Source organism: Phocoena sinus, chromosome 11 (assembly GCF_008692025.1).
Source record: "Phocoena sinus isolate mPhoSin1 chromosome 11, mPhoSin1.pri, whole genome shotgun sequence".
Taxonomy (NCBI): domain Eukaryota; kingdom Metazoa; phylum Chordata; class Mammalia; order Artiodactyla; family Phocoenidae; genus Phocoena; species Phocoena sinus.
The window spans coordinates 78,448,773-78,472,118 of record NC_045773.1 but is presented as its reverse complement, the minus strand read 5'-3'; the positions used below and the strand labels follow the sequence as shown (position 1 = coordinate 78,472,118).

Genomic DNA, 23,346 nt, shown 5'->3' with positions numbered 1-23,346 from the left:
GAGGGGAAGTAACAATAATGATGGTTGATTGATTTTTATAAAATTACCCAAGGTCACTCGTGGGACATACTCAGCTTTCATGAACAATCATAACAAGCCATGTAAGGGTCACCGCCAAAGGCTGATTTCAGCCCTGCTCTTTATTTCAGCTTTCAGATGGGGCTGAGCTCTATAAAGTGGAGAAATAAAGTCCTCCCACTGCCCTCCCATACTCAAATAACTATCCTTTAAAGCAGCCTGCTGTATATTTGACTTAAGCTAATAAAGTGTGAGGATGAAAACACTTGGGGCCTTGGCACAGAGACAGATTAAATATAAACTTTCCGTTCTTTCACACCAAGGAACTTTCGCCTTGGTTATCACGTATCAACCAAAATTAGCTGAATTCCGCATCAAACTCTCTTCCTTTCCCTAGATTTCTTATACGTACCTGCCACTGATAAAGTAAGGAGGAAAGGCTTTTTAGCAGGGAAGAGCGATTACTGCATTAACTAATTTGTCCTATTTATAGTACTCTTGACAACACAGGTCATTCATGTTTTGGGGCTGAACTTTTCTCCCTTCATTAGCGTCATAATTAGTTCCTGTCAGTAAATGACATTTTCAGATTTCTACCAGTTTGGTTCAGTGTATTTAATATTTTGCTTGATGGTATAAGGGACAAAACCCAGGTTATAAATGTACCCACTAATCCTTGTAGTCTGCCTCAAATCCTTTTCGGAATGAGGCGAGGTATATCTACATTAACAAAATTAAAATAAACCACATATAAACAAGCCATAGGCAAAGCTACTTAGGTTAACACGTGTTTTTCCTTAAAAGTAACTATGATAAATAATGAAATTAACGAAATACTTAATGGAAATTAATTTCCTAATTAATGAAAAAGCTACTTGGGAGGGTTTGCAAAGTGGAGAGAGCGTGAGTGCCTCTGTCAGGTGGTCTGGTTCTAATGCTCGCTCTGCCTCCCCCAGCTCACTGTCTGCTCTGAAATACGGAGTGTGACATCGACCTCCCGGGCTTGTTTGGAAGGTCATTTCAAACAACATAGCTAAAGGTACTGGCATATGGTAGGTGCTTAATACATGTCAGCTCCCTTGCTTTCCCCATAATCTCGTTTGAATTCCTGACTGTGCAGGTAATCCCTTCCTCAAGTGGTATTCAGAGTTCCCTGCAGTGTAGGTGGTGGCGAGAGAGCATGAGGTCCCTGTCTCCATCAGTGTCAAACGCACACTCGACTGCATCTTTGCAGGTGCAGATGCCAAACGTTCTAGAGCTGGAAGGAGCCTCAGCGAACGAACGAACAATTCTGTTCTGCACATCGCCAAGGGGCAAACAGACCATCCCTCAGCAGTGAGTGGGACAGATTTGGAAACTGAGTAGTCCGAGGCCCAGCAATTTTGAGAGACTTACTGAGGGTCATTCAGAGGTCAGTAGCAGAGGGGACAGGAACCTGATCCAATATCCTGTCTCCATCACTGGTTCATCTCTGTTCAGATTCAGATTTCCTGACTGTTCATAATGGTGGGACCCATTGCCCAACCCATGGTCCACCAGTTGAAGATAATTAGTTGAGACATTAATGACACATGGCTGTGAGTGAAAAAGTTCTAGTGAACTCAAGAAGGTGGCCTGTACCACAGGTCACATTTCTTCCCTCTTGTTCACAGCAGGATGCGTGATACGATTGCATTTCTAATGATAATTCTTGTCATCATGATGACAATGGAAGGGAAAATTAAGGTCAGAATTGCCAGCAGGCCCTTTGGAAGTCTGGTGAGCAGTGTGGTGCCACTCAAGCATCAAGCCTCTACGTCACTAAAGGAGAGTTGCTTCTTGGGTCGATTACCTTAGACTGTGATCTCTATGCCATATTTGAAAAGGGACGTCAGGACAACGGAGAGTGAGGTATTGGAAGGAGGTGGTCTAGTAGGGCTATTACACCACTGCATTCAGTGTCTACTAGGTCAGACCCAGGACCAGGGATCTACAAGCATCATTTCAAGAAATCTCACCACAAATCTCTGAGGGAAGAGTTCTAGCCATGGACAATTTATAGATGGTGAAACTGGATACCCACAGGGGGGTGTTGTTCTAAAATGTGGCTGAAAGGAAAGAGCACTTTAAGAGGTTGAATCCAAGTAAACACTTTGTGACTGTTATTGATGGTATGTGGCTCGAGCTTTAGGATCAAAGATAAAGGAGCCAAGGAAAGCTGAAGAGAATGTTAGGACAGAAGGTCAGGGGAGGAGTGGCCTCCATCTGTATTGGTCACTATCTCTGTACTAAGATGGAGATAACAGAAACGACTAAAAGCATCTTGGCCTTTTTCTTCACTCCCTTTCATTCCTCCAGCACGTGTTTAAGTACAAAACAACAATCCAACTCAAGGATTTGGTACCTTGGATTCAGGACTCCATTTAGCAGATGGAGTCTCTGCTCTTCACTGGCCCTCACCATGACCCTCTTTCTTCCTGTGGAATCTGCCTTTTGAGCCACTTCTGCCACTTGCCTCCCCCACATTCTGGGCTTACCTTTAGCTCATTGAGACAATGTGTGGACTTACTGATTCAATGTCATAACAGTATCCTTTCTGAGAAAATGGGAGTGTGTGTGTGTGTGTGTGTGTGTGTGTGTGTGTGTGTGTGTCTATAAGGAAATTCAGGTACTTAAAACAGATACTCTAAAAGGATATAACCATTTATTCATTTACTCAGCAATTATATATTGAGTGCCAACCTTCTCCCAGTCACTGTTCTAGACACTGGGAATGTAGAAGTGGACAAGGCAGATAAGTGCCCTCATGAAGCATGCATTCCTGGGGGGCGGGAGGGCAGACAGTAAACATGTAAAAATATATGGTATGTCTGATGCTAAGCGTTATGAAGGAAAATATACGTGGGTAAGGGGCCAAGGCATGCTATTTTCTCCCGCCTGGGGAGGGAGATTTGCTTGCTCCAGGTTTCCTTTTGAAGCCTGGGTACATGACTCAGTTGATGGTAGGATAAGACACCGTGTTTGACAGTCCCACTCAACTCTATTCAATGGAGCAGAACAGTTCCTTGTGGAAATCAGTGTCTATTGTCCAAAGCAAAGGATAATAGATGTTAGTCAGCTAAAGTGCTAAAAATTTCATAGTGCCTCCTAATTACACTTCCTTTTACTGTAATTCTTATAATTTTGGCATATTTTCTTCTATTCCTATTTCCTGTTTCCCAGTTTTTTTAAACTTAATTTTCTAAGCTGCTGTTACATGGTAAAAACGGTGACCTTCTGTTTCTTATCTAAGCAGTCCTAAATTTCTAGGCATTTAGGTTATTGTCATTAAAAATACTACAAATAAAGCTGCTGTGAATTGTGATAGCTACCCTAAGCTAGGTTAGTAATATGCTGCTTCTGCTTCTGGGTGTCTGATGCCCTCAGCTGTGCTTCTTGAAGAGAAGGCAAGATAAAGTGAGCCTAAATTTCAGCAGAAGTACATAAACGAAGAGGATTTCATCAGACATTGGAACTGTCAAAAGGAAGTGAGCCTCGTTCTCCCAGAGACTGACTGTCTTCTCTTTGGCTATTAGGAGGAAAGCTGATCTTCCTGGACCCAGGACCCATCGAGCTGAGAGCACACTCCATCCTTGTTTCTGATGGTGGAGAGCTCAGGATTGGATCCGAGGACAAGCCCTTCCAAGGCAAAGCTCAGATCAAACTCTACGGGAGTTCCCACTCTACCCCCTTCTTTCCGTATGGAGTCAAGTTCCTGGCTGTGAGGAATGGAACTCTTTCCCTGCATGGTGAGTGAGGCAGTTGACCAGAGGAACTGAGGTAGAGCTGTGTGTGTCTAGCCAAGGTGCAGACAATGGGGAAAATGATAAAACTACTTCCGTCTCTTTGGCTGTTAGTTGCAGAGGCAACAAAGTCAATTACAGCATGAGCACTGTTTCCTTAAATAAGGAATATTAACTGTGATGATGCTCACGGCAGAGTGTACTGTGGTTCTCAGTTATGTGCCCTCCTTTCTGTCACCTCTGCCCACTGTCAGGTGACTTTCAGTGCCTCCCCGTGGGTGGACCATACTTCCCTGTCCTGCTGAGAGTGGGCTTAGCCTTGGACTTGCTTTGGTCAATGGAATGTGAGCAGAAATTGATGTACTGCATGGCCAAGCAGAAGTTTTGAGAGCCATTGTGATACTTTGGTCATTTTTCTCTTTTCCTTCTGCTTGAGAATAGCCCATCCCCCATAGGGATAGGGGCAGCTCAAGCTTGGGCAGAGCTGCATACTGCTCCTATGTATGTGTGTGAGGAATAAACCTTTGTTGTCATGAACCACTGAGATTTGTGTTTGCAGCTGCAGTTTAACCTAGTGAAAACTAACCAGTATGGTTACTTCCTGTTACTTAGCCTACACCCATGGCTGTGTACACGGGTGGCAGCCCAAAGCAGAGACGACTTCACTTTGTTGTTGTTGTTGCTGTTTTCACCCCCCTGGGAACAGGGTTCAGTTAGAGTTCTACCCAGAATTTTGTTACAGGTGGGTTGGTGTTTATGGATTCCTGGGAAAAAATAGGAATCAGACTATAATGTGTTTCTGCTACAATTTCGTTTGCCTTTTGATAACTTCATCCCACTTCGCAAAATGGACATTTTTATTTTCCTTGAGATTCAGGAAATTACTAAACGTGCCAGGATAATCCTTAGTATCAACTAGAAAATGTAAGTATAGCATGATGAGCTTGGAGTGTCTTTCAGTGGATGCTTATATACATTTGATTACATAGCACGAGCCAAAGTCAGATCAAAAATGTGGGCACCAGATAGTAGCCCGATCTCCAGAAAATGTGACATTCTCTACATTGGAATTTCTGTGCTGACGTAGCAAAATAAGACCCTGCCACCTATCACAGAGTAGTTATTCTAGGCATGGCATGTGGCTATGCTGAGGAATCACCCTTCTTGCTCCATTAAGGCTCTGTCCATCACAAATTGTGGTCCTCAATCATTGTCTACTAAAAGCCCTCTTTTGCCTTTTTTGGCTTACTATGAGAGGAAGTGAGATCTTATCATCAAGCATTTATTTATTTTTTTTTATTTTTGCGGTACGCGGGCCTCTCACTGTCGCGGCCTCTCCCGTTGCGGAGCACAGGCTCCGGACGCGCAGGCTCAGCGGCCATGGCTCACGGGCCCAGCTGCTCCACGGCATGTGGGATCTTCCCGGACCGGGGCATGAACCCGTGTCCCCTGCTCAGCAGGCGGACTCTCAACCACTGCGCCACCAGGGAAGCCCCATCAAGCATTTACTAAGTGTTGACCATGGACCAGCCAGAGTGATACACGCTGGGGATAAATTTTGTAAGGATTAAAAAACCCACAATTATCTAGACCGAAATTCAAAATACCTACAATATTGATTCTTGTATTCTACTTCTAAGGAGGACCTTTTTCTTCCTGTATCCCTCATCAAGCACTTACATCGATCTTGTAGCCCAGGATCCATGAGGGGCTTCTGTCTATTCACAGGTCAGCGATGGTCTTCAAGTGTTTGCTGTAGTCTAACAGCCAGTTAGGTCACTAACCCAATGTGCTGCTGTTTACCATTGAGAAAACACAGCTGGAGAAAAAGAGGGCGCAGATCAGTGTTTCAACCAGCCCATAGGCCGTCTGAAGTATCCTGCAGCTCAACAGGGACCCTCTGGTTTGAGAGCCACTGTCCTCTAAGATGCAGATGGCACAGCTCTTGCTCGAAATGGAATTTCACCTGAAGAAGAATGAAACTCTCCTCATTCTTTTACTCGGCTTCTTTCATTCCAGCTCCTTTTTCTCCTCACATTCTATTATGAAGGATCAGCAAAAGAGTTTACAAATAACCTTTATGTGCTTGTATTGTAAATGTACCCTGTGCTCCTAACCTTTGTGTTTTAACAGATGTCAAGTTAAGAAAATCCCTAGGACCACTGCTTATAATTAAGATGGGGCAATTAAAGCAAAGTAGATACTTCTAATGTGTTCTGAGAATTCTGGAAGTTACAAGTGTTGCTACTTTATCCTGGTGATGTTACTGGATACTGAGAGCGCAGACACCTCCTCTCCCCTGCTTCCCTTGTTTCTGTCTTCTCCCCTCCACCTCTCCTCTCCCAACACTCTTCCTCTCCTCTTTTTCCCTCTCCCTCCACCTCTCCTTTCCTGTATTCCCAGGACTAGGGTGTCATCAATGGCTGTTTTACCCATTTCCCCGCAGCCCTGTCAATATAGGCCTGAGTAGAATCTCTCATGAACCACAGAGCTTGCACATTGAACACAGGCGAAATCAAGCTGTTTTCCTCATTGAGGTGATGCTGCTGCATCTCATCCATTTGAAAGAAATAGTATGTAGGAAAGAGCTTAGCCATTGGGTGAGAGGGATTCCCTTCTGCCTTCTCTGGCAGGGAATCCCAGTCACAGCCTGAGGTCCATCAATCCTCTCCCTTCTCTCTCCCTCACCACCTGAGGTCTCAAACAGACTTCCCCTCTGGCAGCGTGGTGGTATATCACAGTTGAAATCGTTACGTAATTTCACTGGCCTTTTCCCAGGGCCAGAGGTGGGTCTAGTGACACTGGGGCTTTAGGGAAAAACTAATTTTCTCTTGCTGTCAAGTATGCAAAACAGTGAGCAACTTGATTCAGTGCTTTGCCCCCAGAAGGTCCCTAAAGACCCAACATTCACTCAGCTTCCCAGGATGCTGTAGGGAGGAGATTCACCGACTTTAGTGCATGGAAGGCTCTTCTCAGGAAGATTTTAAAAATAGAGGTTTCTGGACCTCACTTCCAGAATCTGACTCAGTGGGTTTGGCGTGGGCCCAGGAATGTGCATTTCAATGGAACCATCAGGTGATTTGATTCAGGGGGCCCACTGACTACACGTGGAGAAACGCTATTTTTAGTGGTTTATATAAGTTTTGGAGTCAGAAATCAGTCCAGTTCTGCTATTCATCAACTAAGACCTTGGGCAAATCAATCTCTATAAAACCAGGAAAACATAATTCCTACCTCATAGATTTACCGCTTGTGAACTGCTCCAAAGTATCTGGCACACGGTTAACACTCCAGCACTATTAGTTATGGCTATTCTCATGATATTTTTCCCCCAAAGCAGTGAGTCCCCTGTGCCTATGAGCTCATAGTTTCTTTCAGGGGTGAGGGATGGAGGGACTTCTATTTGGCACGGGTCCATCTCTGTCTGGAGATTTTTCTCCTTATTCATATTCTTGTCTACCTCTTCATCACAGCAAGAGAGAGGTTTTAGCTTTGGAGGTCGTGAAGGAATGCCATTCCTCTTTTTCTGGGTTTGGGAGTGGATGGGGCAGGCTGGGTTCTGAATCTGTGGTGGAGATTAGATGGCTTAGTAAGTTGTCAGCTGCACACTTTGCCATGTTAATATGACTAAAGGGTCGCAGATTCTTCATCAGTGTGGGGTTTGGGGGGCTGTTTTCAATGAGGAAATTTCACTCTTGCTCTTTGCTCCCTACCCTCTGTCTGCCAATACAGGTTCACCACCCCAGACCGAGTGCCAATCACATGTCACTTTCGAGGGGGTCGCTGTCAGCTTGGGCAAGTTGAATTTTTGACAATCTAATTACGGCCCTTGCTTCCACAGTGGGAGTCTGAACAGGATGGTGGGGCTTTTATTGATTGTTCAGAAGGGAAATTTATCAATGTCTCTCACTTCATTTCCAGTTCCTCCCTGAGAAATTTGGCTGACAGTTTCTTAGAAGAAAAAGCCGTCTTCTGGCCTTGAATGGACTTCTGTCTTTGTCCTTTTCAAGAAATTACAAGATCAGGCATTAAATATAAATGGAAGTTTCTGGGAAAAGCGAGAATGTGGGGACGTGGTTGAGGAAAACACTAGTATAATGTTATGAACAGGAGACTTTTGTAGGAATAAATAGGAAAAAAGGAGTTAAAATAAGCGGGTTTAAATGCAGTTTGCTTCCCTTCTCAAAGTACCAAATATCTGTATGTAAACTCCATGCTTTTTATGAGTACTGTCTATGGACACTCATATTCTGTTGCTAAAGGGTATCAGGCTGTCTGGGAGCACAATATTGTGTGCATGGAGTTGATACATGTGTCCTGGGCAGTGGTTTTCCTACCGGGCTCCACAAAATCTGAATGTTTCCTGGGGGAACTTCAGGGGTTCTGCCAACAATGAAGTATTTGAGGATCAAGCTATAAAGGTTTAAATTGCTCAAGTAATTGCTTCATTGCTTTTATCTCTAGCTTAAATTTGCGTTAAAGTAATATTTCATTGGAAGAAAGAGTTCTTTTGCTAAAATAGTGACTAAAAATTACTCAAGTAGCTCATCTTTTTTCTTTTTTTAATTGAAATATAGTTGATTTACAATGCTGTGTTAATTTCTGCTGTACAGTGGTTCACCATATATATGTGTGTGTGTGTATGTGTGTGTATATATATATGCACACACATTCTTTTTGTATATTCTTTTCTTATGGTTTATGGTTTATCATAGGATATTGAATATAGTTCCCTGTGCTATACAGTAGGACCTTGTTGTTTATCCATCCTATATATAATAGCTTACATCCCTCCTGCACTGTTGGTGGGAATGTAAGCTGGTGTAGCCACTATGGAAAACAGTATGGAGGTTCCTCAGAAAACTAAAAATAGAGTTACCATATGATCCATCCTTCTTATTTTGTGGTCTCTTGGTGCTGGTGCTGGGGCAGGTGGAAGAGGTGAGGCGTGTGCTCGGCAAGTGGAAGATGTGAGATGGGTGATGGGCAGGTAGAAAGATGAGGCAAGAAGGCTGGCCAGCCTTTTACTGAACCACGCAGTCGTATCCTCTGCTGGGCATTGCTGCCTCTCTGGATAATACTGGCTGACTGCTGATTCTCTCTCCTCGACCACTGGAGTCCTGTAGGAAATCTTCCCACTGTTTTCCAGTGTGGAAGCCCCACCTGGGTTTGCAGTCCCCTTAGCTTCCATCAGAAATTTGGCTCAAGTCAAGCTACCTTCCCCAGAATCCACTTGATCCAGAGGAAACTTACAAATCTTTAGACACCAGAGATGTTCCTCTCAGCACCCTTTCCTCTGTTCTCTCTCTGAGTCTCCTCTCCCCTGCTCAGATAAGCATGGGTAGCCCACACATATGCTGCATATGCAGACATCCAACCTGGGAAAAAGAAGCCAGTCTCCTTTTCTTGCAGGCAACTGTATGACTGGTACATTTGAAGCCCTTTTTCTTTGCTTAAATGGAGAGAAGTAGCCTCAGATCTCCCTGTATGGGAAGGAGAGGAAAAGGCCATGGCTGTTCACTAAGGCTAATGACTCACCCCCATCTCTGAGAACTTTGAATTTCCTCTCTTGGTTGATCATGTAGCTGGGGGCTGGGGTCTGTCCAGGCATGGCTCAGATGGCGGAGTTAGTTAGCCTCCTTTAAATAAGCCCCAAGGGGGCTTCCCTGGTGGCACAGTGGTTGAGAGTCCGCCTGCCGATGCAGGGGACATGGGTTCGTGCCCCGGTCTGGGAATATCCCACATGCCGCGGAGGGGCTAGGCCCGTGAGCCACCGTGAGCCATGGCCGCTGAGCCTGAGTGTCCGGAGCCTGTGCTCCGCAACGGGAGAGGCCACAGCAGTGAGAGGCCCGTGTACCGCAAAAAAAAAAAAAAAAACCCCAAGGAAATGTCTACTCCCTGTCTGTTTATGGCTCACATACAATGTGGGTGCTTATCATCTTTTGCCCCTGGGTCCTCTCGGTGGGTTTGGGGGACTAGAAGTCTGTGCTCAACTGTTTGCTACATATGAGAAAGGGTGCTGCAGAAGGATATTAGGTTGAAAGGGAAAGCAGCCATTGTGTGTGTGTGTGTGTGTGTGTGTGTGTGTGTGTGGTTTTGATTTAGGGGTGGGAAGAAAGTAAGATCAAAGTGAAAGGAGAAATAGAGGAAGAAGGATAAGAAAAATTAAAAACCTGTTCGTTGCTTTCTGTAATCTTAAATTCAAACACACTTCAGTCCAGCATGGTGGTTCTGGTCAGCTGGTATGTTGGGGCAGATGGTAATTACTCAGTCAACTTACTGCTGGTGAGTGTGGTTCTGGTGGACTTGGAACCCTCAGCATGTAGGATGGCCAGTGACTAATGACTGGTTCTCTATTCAGAGCCCCTGAGGATTGGTCCTTAACTATGTGTCTCTGAAAATATAACCAACACCACTAACAAAATTGAGGCAGAAATTTTCTCTGTTGCCTTACAAGGCTTCAAAAAAAAAAAAAAATCCAAAATACAACTATTCTATATGTGCAATAGAAGAAACATATCTGGTAAAATCTCATTGATTCTTAACTGAGATAACTTAGAATTTGTCATTGCTTGATCTGGACAAGAGTGACCTTGGAACAATGGATTAGAAAGGGTTCCTTCCATTCAGAGTATAAAGCACACCTTAAGGAGCTCATTTAAACGCTTTAAAGTGAACATACTGTTTTTAAGGTCCTTAGCATTTTAGGTGTTTACATGTAAATGTATAATGCTAATTAGAAATGAGTTCTAGCTATCCGATAATCCAAGTACAGCAGGAATCCCACTTAGAAACACATTATAAGATACTTTAAGTTTCTATATATACCTGAACATCTTGGCATTCGTCAGGTCTTTTTTGGTGGCAAGTGACAGAAAACCCAATTTGAACAAAAAATAAGGGCACTTATTGCCTCATAAAACTAAAACAACTGGAGGCACAGCTGAGTCCAGGTGCTTCGATGAAGTCATTAGGCCTTTGTTTCTCTGCAGCTCTAGGTTCTGCTTTCTCCTGAACTGGCTTCCTTTACCAATCTGACTCCTAGAGGTAGAAATAGGCCCCTGTGGCTACAGATGAAATAAGGGCTCTTTTCCAATGACTATTTCTGAGCAAATTCCAACATTTCCCCTCATCAAAATTTCACACCCCCTTTGTTTTTCCCGTTTGGCTTTTAACACTGTCTAACATATTATATACAGTTTATTTGTGATATTTATTGTACTTATTCTAGTGTTTTCCTTAGTAGAATGTATGTATCATGAGGGCAGGGATTTTCATGTTTTGTTTTGTTTTGTTTTTTATTGACAATATCCTAATCCCTACAACAGTGGCTGGACTCACAGTAGGCTTTCAAGAAGTATATGTTGTGTGAATAACTGAATGAAAAGCTTAAGCAGAAGACTCAGGATTAACTTTGACCCTGTTTGGGTCATAAGCCCATCACTGAAGCTGCTACCGTGGCTGGGGAAGTGGTGCTCTTACTGGCTGGGATGGAGCAAGTGTATGATAGACCCCCCCAGAACTACATGGTCTGAGACTGAGAGAGGATGATTCCTTAAAATTAGAGGTGTGTTATCTAACCAGAATAAGAGAATGAGCAAGTAAAAACAATAGCTTGTCTACTTTTAAAATATTTGACAATCTGACATTTTTACTACTTTTACTAATTTGGAGAAAATTAATAAAATTTTACTGGATATTTCAAACCTGTTTAGTTTGGCTAGGAAAATAAGAAAAATTCCAATCAGTTACTTCACTAAGCAAAACCAAATTCACTATTGATAGAAACACAATTAATAGAAAATTTAGAATTAAAAAATGTCTAACAACGTTTTGATATTTTCTAGATTCAATTATATTTAGAAAGTGTTATTGAAAGTATCAGGTTGCTTTGTAAGATAGTTTTTAGTTAGGGGATTCAGGACCACATGGATCTTGATCTGGACTGGCCACTCTTGTGTAAATATGTATCAATACATCCCAGGGAATGGCCAGCTAAGGCATCACTATTTCATATTATGGTTTGGCCCAAGCCAAAGAGAACCTCTCGTGAACAATGCTGTATCATGTGACTAATTCTTGACTAAGCTATGAAGGGGATGGACAACAGCTTGCATTCCTTCCTTATCCCTAAGGCCACACAAGACACTGGGGACTTTGCCCTTGATGGAAGACAAGTCCAGCATAGCCAGTCAGTCCAAGAAGAGAGGAGAACACATTTGCCCCAGTGCTCAGGGGAGAGCTGGTCTTGCCCACCTATTCCAGGCCTCTCTTGAATAGGAGGCAGAAACCAGGGAGCTGCCTCCTGGACCCTTTTCCCTATCCTTGTAATGGGAGGAGAGTAAAAATAGAGACCTCCCCTTTGTTTGGCCTAGTGCATTTTCCATCCCCTGGGACTTAAAAGCAGAGTCATTGGCATGTTATAAATATTGGTAGTATAGTAGAGTCTTTAGACCATATGAAAGATAAATTAGGAAGGTATTTCTCAAATAAGAAAAATGGATTTGTCTTAAAACCGTGAACTACTTCCTTCTAAAATTCTAACCATTGATAGAATGAAGTAATGAAAATAGTACATAAGGGCTTAAGTTTCCTATCTAAGCCCTTATGGTTCCAAAGGTTTTTCTGTACTTTCTTTTGGCAGTGTTAGTCATGAGTGAACAAGTCTCTGTATTAGTCAGGGTTCTCCAAATAAATAGAACCAATGTGATATCATATATATACGTATAGATAGATAGGTATATAGATAGATGTAGATACAGATATATAGATATCACATTGGTTCTATTTATCCAGAGCACCCTGCCTACAGTGACTAGTGGCTTATTCATTCACTAATTCACCTATTTATATATACATTCATATAGATATATATACATATGAAGAAACTTATTATAAGGAAATGGCTCATGTGATTATAGAGGCTGAGACCTAGGAGAGCTGATGTGTATGTAGTTGTAGTCTGAGTCCAAAGACCTGAGAACCAGTGGAGTCCATGGTGTTAGTTGCAGTTCAAAAGCCAGCAGGCTTGAACCCAAAGAGCCAGAGTTTCAGTCCAAATCTGAAGCCTGGAAGAGACCAGTGTCTCAACTCAGCAGTTAGGCAGGAGTTCCAGCTCACTCAGGCTTTTTGTACTATTCAGGTCTTGAATGGATTACTGGATGAAGCCCACCCACCTCAGAGAGGACAGTCTGCTTTATGGGAGGCTATGGATTCACATGTTAGTCTCATCCAGACACACCTTCCAGACATGCTAGAATAATGTTTGGCTAATTCTCTGGGTACCCCAAAGCCCAGTCAAGTTGACGCATCACCTTTACTAAAGTGGATCCCATTTTCTATAACTGACCCTGTATCACATCTTAGACACATAATCCAGGAAGGTAGCAAGCCTCTTGTCTTGACACAAAGCTTTCCAAGGGAGATCCATGTCTTCCTTTGAAGATTTCTGTAGTTTACTTTCTCCTTCTAGGTCATGAGGATCTTGGCTGACATTCTGCATCTTCTCCAGATGAACTTGGCCTTGCTCAGTCACAGAGCACTCACTCATCTTCCTCTGGATGAGCGTTAGGTGCGAGGACTCTGGAAGTAGCCTGCTTGGCTCCAAACGCCATCTCTACCACTAACTGTCGGGTGGTCTTTGAAAAGGTCAACTCTTCAGTGTTTCAGTTTCCATATACAAGTTGGAGAGATGATTCTAAAACATTTCTCATGGTGCTGTTAGGTGGTTTAAATGAAACAAAACATGTAAAGCACTTAGCACAAGGACAGGCATTGAGTAGTTACTCAGTGAGTATTATTATTATTAATTATATGCCTACAGTTTTGATTTGATGAAGCTGCCTCGCTATTCTAAGAAGGCTGGGATGGTGTTTATTGCTTTTCAGTAATCTGTCATCTGGAAACATGGTTGTCATTCTTGATACCCCCATCTCTGTCGTTCCCCGTATTGTGTCCATCACTAGGTCTTGATTTTAATTCTTGGGTAACTCATTTACTTCTCTCCACTTCCATGACTATTACCTTAGTTCATGATGCCATGAGCTTGTGCCTGGACTATTGTTTAAGCTTTGTAGTTTATCTTTTAGTTGCTATTTTCTTCCCTCTCCAATTCATTGTTTACCCTGGAGCCAGGGTGATCTTTTCACAGATCTGTTCACATCACGCTTCTGCTCAAAACCTTTAGTGGCTTCCTGTTGTCCCTGGGAAAGTCCAAAATTTCTAACATGGTTATAGCACCCTCTCTAATGTAGGTTTCTGCCTGCATCGCCTGCTGTGTTCTCCAACCCTCACTCCTCCCTCACTGCGGTGCTTTTCAGTCTTAGTAACCTTTTTTTTTTTTTTTTTTTTTTTTTTTGTGGTATGCGGGCCTCTCACGGTTGTGGCCTCTCTCGTTGCTGAGCACAGGCTCCAGATGTGCAGGCTCAGCGGCCATGGCTCACGGGCCCAGCTGCTACGTGGCACGTGGGATCTTCCCAGACCGGGGCACGAACCTGTGTCCCCTGCATTGGCAGGCGGACTCTTAACCACTGCGCCACCAGGGAAGCCCTTAGTAACCTTCTTTTAGCTTATTAAATGGTTAATGTAGTCTAGATTTTACAATTTTTACATTTTTGAGTACCAAAAGAAATCCAGCTTTGTTAAGTAAATGGAATGTTCCATAGGCAGGAGCATGTGATTTTTCCTTCAAAGAGAATTCTTCCACATGTATCATCAAAGCAATATTATTAATGGTATTGCTTTCAGCCTAGTCCTGAAGAAGGAGTATCACTGGATTGGGCATTATATTCAGTATTTGTTAAAATTGGAGTTTTACCAAGATCCTGGCACTTTATAATTTTCAAAGCTGCTTCCCATTCTTTCCTCTCATTTAACTTTCACAACTCTGTGAAGTAGGAACGACTGGGATTGTTACTTTCATCTCAGAGATGATGAAACTGGAGCCCGGAAGGGGAGTTAACTAGTATTCACTCCGTCCTCTTCATAGGCTTATGATGCGCATGGGCTTTCTGTTATTTTGTATACACATAGCTGGTGTTTACCTGTGGCAGAAAGATAAACAGAAGATACTCCTTCCAGGTTTCTGGAGCATTCTTCCTAATTTTAATTCTTTCAAGTTATTTTGGGATTCTAAGTAGGGCTTTGTTCCTTTTGGCTCCCTTTGTAGTATTCTTTTTTTTTTTTTTTTTTTTTTTTTTTGGCTTTGTAGTATTCTTGTTAGGGGTACAAAGAACCTGCTTCTTCCCCAGTTTGTTTATTATGTTCAGTATTTTTTATGGCATTTTCTGATTTCTATAATGGCAAATCTACAGATATCTTCTTTTATGGTTTCTTCCTTTGATTTCATGTTTAGAAAATTCTCACCTGTACAAAGACTATATAAAAATTTATCTATTTGTTTCCTGGTTCTGTTACTGTTTTGTTTTGTTTTTTCACATTAGTGTCTTTAATCTAGGGTCAGCAAATGATGGCCCATGGGACAAATCTGGTCCATTGCCTATTTTTGCAAACAAAATTTTACTGAAGAACAGCCATGCCCATGTGTTTAGGTATCCTCTATGGCTGCTTCATGCTGCCATGGCAGAGCTGAGTTGCAACAGAGACAACCTGGCCTGCAGATCAAAATCTATTCATCGTTTGGCCCTTTATAGGAAATGTTTGCCAACCCCTTCTTTAGTCCATCTAGAATTTAATTTGATATAGTGTGTAAGTTATTTATTTAATCTTTTTTCCAAATGGTTGGTCAATTTTCTCAACACTATTGATGCAACAGTGCAATTATGGTATGCTGAAAAATGGCCTCCAAATATGTTTACACCCCAATTCCTGGAACCCATGAAGGTTTGGCAAAAGAGACTTCGCAGGTGTGATTAAATTAAAGATTTTAAAATGGGGAGATTATCCTGGATAATTCAGATGGGCCCAATGTAATCACATTGGTCCTTATCAGAGGGACACAGGAGGAGTCAGAGGAGAAGGAGATGCAATGGTGGAAGCAGAGAGAGGAGTGATGTGTTTGAAGATGAAGGAGGGGCCACAAACCACAAGCCTCAAGCCAAGGGATACAGGTGGCCACTAGAAGCTGAAAAAGACGAGCGAGGAAACAGATTTTCTTCTCAGAGCCTCCAGAAGGAAGCAGCCCTGTCGACACCTTGATTTTAGCTCAGTGAATCCAATGTTAGAATTCTAACATCTGGAACCATGAGACAGTACATTTGCATTGTTTTTTTGAGACACTAATTTTGTGGTAATTTGTTATAGCGGCAATAGGAAACTAATACATTTCCCTGGGAATTTTAAATGTTACCTTTATCAGACACTAAATTCTTATTTGATACAGGTACAGATTAATGTCTTTTATAAATAAAGAGCTTTTTAGAACAAATTTAAAATCTGGCGATGGGTGTGAATAGACATATCAGTATAATTAATGCAAATGACCAACATGACTGCATGTAGAGAGGGCTTGGGTTATCCTGTGCTCACAAGGAGGGAGAGATTCTTTTTTATTCTAATGAGTTTTCTCCTATCTTTGCGTCATTAGTAATTACAGAAATGCAAATTAAAACAAAAGTGATTTTTTTCCCCCTTAACCATCAACTTCACCAATATTAAAAAGAGTAGTAGAAAGTCTGAGGAATGGGCGTTCACATATACTGCTAATGTGTATAGAGTATGTGCAGTCTTTCTGTAAGGCAACTTGGCGGTAATATCAACAGGTTAAACCTAGGCATATGCCTTGATATGGCAGTGTCACTTTTAGGAATTTATACTAGTGAGATGATCATGAGTATGCATAAAAATTACGCTCAAGAATGTTTACATCTTCACTGTTTATGAAAGAAAAATATTGAGAAAAAGCTGAATATGAAGAAATAATGGATTAGTATGTAAAATACAGATTTTTAAAGTGGGATACTATGATGCTATAATGATATTAAATAGTATATAATACAATTGAAAAATGTTCCTCCTCCATTAAGTAGAGAAAATTTCACAAAATGGTATGTACGGAATTATAGCATTTTTGTTTATATGAAATCTTGTCAACATATGAATACAGGAAAAGGAGGACAGAAAAGACATATATTAACCTGTTGTAATAAGATCATGGATGCCTTTATTGTCTTCTTTTGCTTGTCTATATTTTTATTTTAAACATTATACATTTATTGCCTTTCTAAAAGAAATTATGTTATTAAAAAATAGCTCTTTCTTCACTGTCACCTCCACTCCACAGCATAATCCATAGCAATGATTATCAAAACAATTGTCTATCTGGTCAGAAATATGTCTGAGTTTTTATATATTTTTTTGACAATGAATAGAAGTGGATGTTAAAGATACTCTACAGAAGTCTTTATCTCTGACCAAGTCAGAAGTCTTTATCTTGCCCCTCTAACTAACGAAATTTCCGCACAGTTCTATAGGGCCTAAGAATGGCATTTGTTGAACTGGCCTGAAATTCACACAGGAGCTAGGAACAGCATTCCAGATGTTTCCACTTATCTCACAATATACGATTTCCTTGGTATTTTGAACTTTATCCTTTGATTCTTCTCAGTCACTTTTAAATCATAGTAGCAACAGTAAAGCTCAGATCGGTCAAAATAAAAAGTTAGCCTTTCTTTCATACCTCTAGAAAAGGCCTTCAGTTATAGTAGGGCTCACTGCACCATCCAAATAACCTTGGTTAGCCTTGGCCTAACCCTTTGTGCCAAAAGAATGGCAGACTTCTTAGCACTGGGGACAGATGCGGTACCCAGGTCTTTCATTGCAGGGCATAAATGTTTGCTGAGCAGCTGTGTATGGAGCCAGCTGATCTGCACATTTAGAGAACGGCTCCATCAATACCGCTGGAGATTGACCAGTAAGGATGCAGGAGGCTCGCGGTGCACACACAGAGCCAATCTCATACAGGATTCCCCCGCCAGGGTTTGTCTTCATCCAAGAGAGAAATCACAGCGAATGATTCTCAAGGGCAGAGGGAAATGGTGCACGCAACATGCCTCCATTCCATCTCTTTGGTTTGCCAGATAGTCTTGTATTAACGCTAATGTCACAGTCTTCTCTTCTGAAGTAAAGTAAATTGGATCACCTCCGATTCACAAATGGTTTGGGTGCAAAGAATTCCCTTCTAAGTTGGTTGTTTGTAACTTGGAATACATTTGTTTAAAGATGGTTGGGATTAACATATACACACTACTATATATAAAATAGATAAACAACAGGGACCTACTGTATAGCATAGGGAACTATACTCAATATTTTATAATAACCTATAAGGGTAAAGAATCTGAAAAAGAATAGATATATATGTATAACTGAATCACTGTGCTGCACACCTGAAACTAAAACAATATTGTAAATCAACTATACTTCAATTAAGAAAAAGAAATGCTGATAAACCTATGGTTAAGGGCCTATGTGAGCCCTCAAAAGTGTGTTTTACTTTTCTGTCTAATGCTAAGGGGAGTATAGCAGCTGACCTTTGTGTATACGAATAATTGTGTGGGGAAGCAGGTCCATTTTCAACATGAGATGTCAGGGGCACATCTCTCTGGGCTCTCATCCCATTTGGACTCTACTATATCAGTCTTTTCCTGTTGAGTACTAGTGACAGAGGGTGCTAAGTCCCTCTGCCCTGAGAGTGGCTTCTGTGGCCCAGAGGTGACACGATGGCCTGGCACAGTGTGGGTTCTGGGAGCAGAGAGAGCCAGCTTAGGTGCGAGGTGGAGTAATCAGCAGTAGTCAGCCCTTTCCTAATTCCTCTGGTTACTTATAACCTTCTGCTGTTGTTAGGGGTAGTATATGATCAGAGAATCTGGGCCAGCTGCTGGCAGGGGGAGGGGAACTGAGAAACAGTAGAAAGCCAGGGTTTTCTCTCCACCCCTTTCCTCTCAAAGCTCATATTCTGCTACTCTACCTTCTATTGGCAGATGGATGAAATGAACAGTGGGAAACAGGGCTCAAGTACAAGAAATGCTGGGCAGATGCCCAGAGCTTAAACATTACAAAAAAGAGCAAGGAGATGGGGGAGGAATGAGTCCTCAAGCAGGTGTATGGAGAGCTAAGACTTTCCTTCCACTGCATTATTTTCTGTAATTATGGGTAAATGCATACCTTCAATTTTTTGGTTTTCTTCCTTCTTCTGATCCCCTTACATTCCTCTCCATCTGCCCAATCTTCGAATGACGATGTTCCCATGGGCTTGGTCTTGAATATTCTTCATTTATAATGTGTACTTTCTCTAAAGAAACCCCACTTATTCCCAGCGTTAACCTTTATGCACATATTTCTTTATATATCGAGCCTCAGACCTCTCTTCTGAGCTTCAGACTCAACTTTTTACTTGGATATTCTCTTTAGTATCTAACATGTAACCTGTCTAAAATGGTCATCTAAAACCAAGTATGTCTAAAACTGAATACTACTAGAATATAAAGTACATGAGGGCAGGGATTTTTGACTGTTTTTCTCACTACTGTATTCCCAGTACCTAGAACAGCACATGGCACATAGCACACAGTAGGTGCTCAATAACTGTTTATCGAATGGATTTGTTATCTTTTTCCCAAGATGTCCCTGTTGTCTACCGACTCGCATCAGCTCTGGATCTGTGAGGCATTATTAACCTCTTTCCCCTTACCTTTAGAGCCAATCACCCAGTCCTCTTGATTCCCCAAAAGGTACCCCCAATTTTTATACTCCTCTCCAGATCTGCTGCCTTACTCTTATTCAGACCTCCAAAACTTCTTGTCTGATCTACTACATTAGCCTTCTACAAACTGCAGAAGCCTTCTACATACATCTCTTTCTTTTATGCACTTTCTTGTAATCTACTCTTCATGCCACATCCAGTGTGACGCTTAAAACCATAAATTTGATCAAGTAACTGTTCTGAATGAGGTTCAGTTCCTTTAAAGCAGGCCAAGAGGGTCCGGCATTATTTGTCCCAGCCACACCATGGCTTCTTACTCATCTGCTCCAGAAACCCCCATCTCCATTCAGTCCCTGGAGCACATCAAGCTCCCTCCTTCCCCCCTGGCTGGCTCCTACCCAGCTCAGGACATGACTCAGACTTTTCTCGTTCTCCCCAGTGTGCAGTATATACAGTGTCTCTCTAAGGATTCTCTCCCCTCAGTTTGATATGTAAGCTTATGAGCTTAAAATATGGCTGGTTTCACAACAGTATGATTCCTTAGTTGTCATGTGAAATATTTCTTTGGTGGTTTCCAAACCACTTTTGGAGTAAACTCTAAGCTCTTTGGGAGGGCCTGCGGGGTCCTTCCAGGGCAGGGCCTGCTCACCCTTCCAGGTGCATTCCCACTGACCCTCGTCAGGTCCCCATCCCTGCCATACACCTGCATTCTGGCCGTGCCACCTCTATGGCAGTTATTTGAGTGTGTCATGTTGGCCAACACCATGGTGCACAGTGTTGCCTTCGCCTGGAGGGCTCTGCCCATTTTGTCCTCTCCTCCACTGTGGCTTATCCTTCAAGACCCAGCTCAGTTGTCACGTCTTCTGGGAAGCATTCCCAGAAACAACCCCTGCCTCTGTGTGAGGTGTTCCATGTCTCTTCACTGGCGGACCCTGGGTGTCCCTCTGCCTTAACACTTAACAGAGTGCATCTGTGATTTTTTTGTTTATTTCCTGTACTATTCATGGACCCTGGAGGACAGTGACTCTGTTCCCTTTATGTCTGTCTTGCCAGTGCTTGACAGATGTTCATCTACACGAAAGGAAAGGTAGCATTCATTGTTTTGCTATGGATAATGGTGAAGCTGCATGCAGAAATAAGGGGAAATAATTTACATATATTTGAGAAAAATATTTCTAGTTCTTTTGTGAATTTCTTTATATTTCTGTTCTGATGTGAACATGATTTTGATGAAATAATTCTTTCCTCCCTCTTTCCCTCCCTCCTCTCTCTGCCTTCCTTCCTCTCTCTCCCTCTCCCCCAGCCCCCTTTTCCCCTCCCCCTGCCCTTTACTGATTTGGAAAGGTCTTGGCAGTTATTCACTTGGAATAAATTGAACGATTGAAGTCCTACAAAACAAACAGAGGATAATTAGTGATTTTAAAGTGTGTTAACCCACAAAGATGATTTTCTTTCTCTCCATGACCATTTGGCAAGATGATTCTCTGGGCCTGTGTAATTATGGATGAATGGCACTGACATGCTTGAACAATAATTTGTAGGAAGTACAATTATGAGTAGAAATCATTAGTGGGAGAAAATGAGTAGTTTGTTGGTTAACAGGTCAAAGTTGAAAGCCCAAAGAGGTTAAACATTGTATTAAATTACGAGTCAAGAGCACAATCTTTTTTTCTTGTAAGCATATGCATAAATTACTGAGCTTTTTAAAGTGTATTTTTACATGGTTTTTCTTTTTTTTTCTTTTTCTCTTTTTTTTAATTTTTATTTATTTGTGGTACAGAAAGGAAGGGAGACACCTGAGCTGGGTTTCTGAAGAGTTCTGTGAAGTGAAATGACTCACATTTGAAATGTGTACGATGCTGTTTTCATCAGAGAAGTCAGTCGATCCACCTTGTATGGCTTTTAAATAGTATTTATAAAGTAAAGGCTATAATGTTTTGAGTATCAAAGCTAATTGAGCACAGTTAATATACAGTTGCTTCCAGAGGCTAGAATTCCATTAGGTGTCCAGTTCTTTGGTTCTGGATTCAGAAGAGCCAGTTTCAGAACTTGGCACTGACATCTCCTACTGTGTGATTTTGTCCTGGAAGCGTTACTTTAGCCTATTTTAGCCTCCTAATCTGTACAATCTGTCAAAAGGAAAACAAAACAAAGCAAAACCCAGAAAACCAACAATTCTTACTTCAGAGTAACACTACTTAGCATAGGTTGGATTTATTCTAAATTCTCAATAATGTTTGTGTTGTTTTTCAGCTTTTTACATGCTGGATATCATATGCTCACTTAGGTATATATCTGATGAAGGTTTGTAGGTGATTGTCCGTATGGCAGTAGTCAGAATAGTTTAAATCCCTCTGAGTTGAATGCTAATCATGAACCCAGTTGAATGCTGTGTTAGAAATTGTGACATTTGTAGAGGAGGCATGAGGCAGTGGCCCTGCATTCAAGGTGGGGCAAGAGACATAGGTACTATAATAATTACAGAATAACTTAGTATGAAATATACGGTGCTGACTATAGGTTACATCACTCAAGTCTCCCCAGGCCTCCCTGAACACTCTCAGCCTGTGGATATTTCAATAGTGATAACAAAAGTATTCCTGCTCACCTCCCCCAACTCTCACAGATCCTCCAGCCCTTACCAACATCCCTGCCTGCTTGTTATAGGTGTTCTCATGACAATCTCATCAGTTAGTCTATTTTCCTCTTGTTTTGGTTTTCTTGGTCACTGTGCTCCCTTCAGAAGGAAGGCAGCTGGGGGCTGCCCTGCTGCCCTTGCTTCGGGTACCTGCCATGAAAATACTGAACACAGGGTGCCAAGGGTGCAGACTTTCCTTGCTGCCCAGGTGGTCCAACCCTCAGGTGTGGGACGGTTGTGTTCCATGATGGAACCAAAGGCAACCACTGTTGCCACTTGGGGTCCCATCTGACCATCTGGGTGCCAAAACTTTGGGGTGCTTGCTTCTCCATGTTTCCGTCATGATTTTCCTCCTTCAGTACATATTTATTGAACACTTATTATATACAAGACACTGTGATATGCATTGGTACTATAATGGTGGGCAAGTATAGGTATAACTTCTGCCGCCATGTTTAATAGGGGAGATGGAGAATGACAGTAATAGAGGTCAAACCACATGTGTTAAATGCTAGAAAGGAGAGGGACACAGTGATATGACAGATTATAAGTCAGGGTTTGACCTAGTTTGGAGGTCTCAGAGGTTTCTCTGAAGGACCAAGTTGAACATCATTCTGAAGAATGAGGCAGAGTGAGTTGATGAAGGAATCCCACGCAGAGGAGCAGCGGGTACAGAATCCATCTGGAGAGTTCCTGCAGGTTCTTTCCTCAGGTTCAGCCACGGGTCCATGAGAGAGAGCCCATGTCTGAGACAGACCCCATACCATCTCTGTCATCCTTTCCTATCTGTTCCTTTGTGGAACTTCTTCTCCCATGCAAAGCAACTCAGTTAAATGGCCCACAATCCAGCCAGACATGTGGCGTGCCTAGTCCCAGATGTACACTGACCTTTTACTCAATAAGAACCGCCCCCGCCCCTTATCACTGTGGCGTCTATAGGAGGCAGTGGACATCAGCATGGGCTGAAGTGCTCCCTGACATCCAACAGAAGAGGTGAGGCTTGAGCTGTTTTTAGGAGAGCAGATGAGGGGAAGAAAACTGGGCACCCAGTGGAAGGTATAGAACAGGCAAAGGAGTAGACGTAGGAATGATCCTGTTAAATGAGAAGAAGTACAGTAAAGAGGCTTCCTGGAATGGAGAGTTTATTCAGGAGTCAGAGACCATACAGTGGAGTCTGATTAAGGAGACTCTTGAAAGTCAAGAAGGGAATTTGTGCCTTTATTACTGAGTACTGTAGGCAGATACTGCAGGTTAATGAACAAAGAAGG

At 42.2% G+C, this 23,346-nt stretch overlaps 1 protein-coding gene across 8 annotated transcripts in view; it reads left to right on the top strand.

The window, feature by feature from the left end:
* The window catches only part of PKHD1 (PKHD1 ciliary IPT domain containing fibrocystin/polyductin), a 603,444-nt gene that overhangs the window by 157,562 nt on the left and 422,536 nt on the right, over positions 1 to 23,346 (top strand). For all 8 annotated transcript variants that reach the window (XM_032648750.1, XM_032648749.1, XM_032648748.1 and 5 more), the window contains one exon: positions 3,573 to 3,785. In XM_032648750.1, coding sequence (XP_032504641.1) covers positions 3,573 to 3,785 — 213 coding nt within the window. The remainder of the gene's footprint in view (positions 1 to 3,572; positions 3,786 to 23,346) is intronic.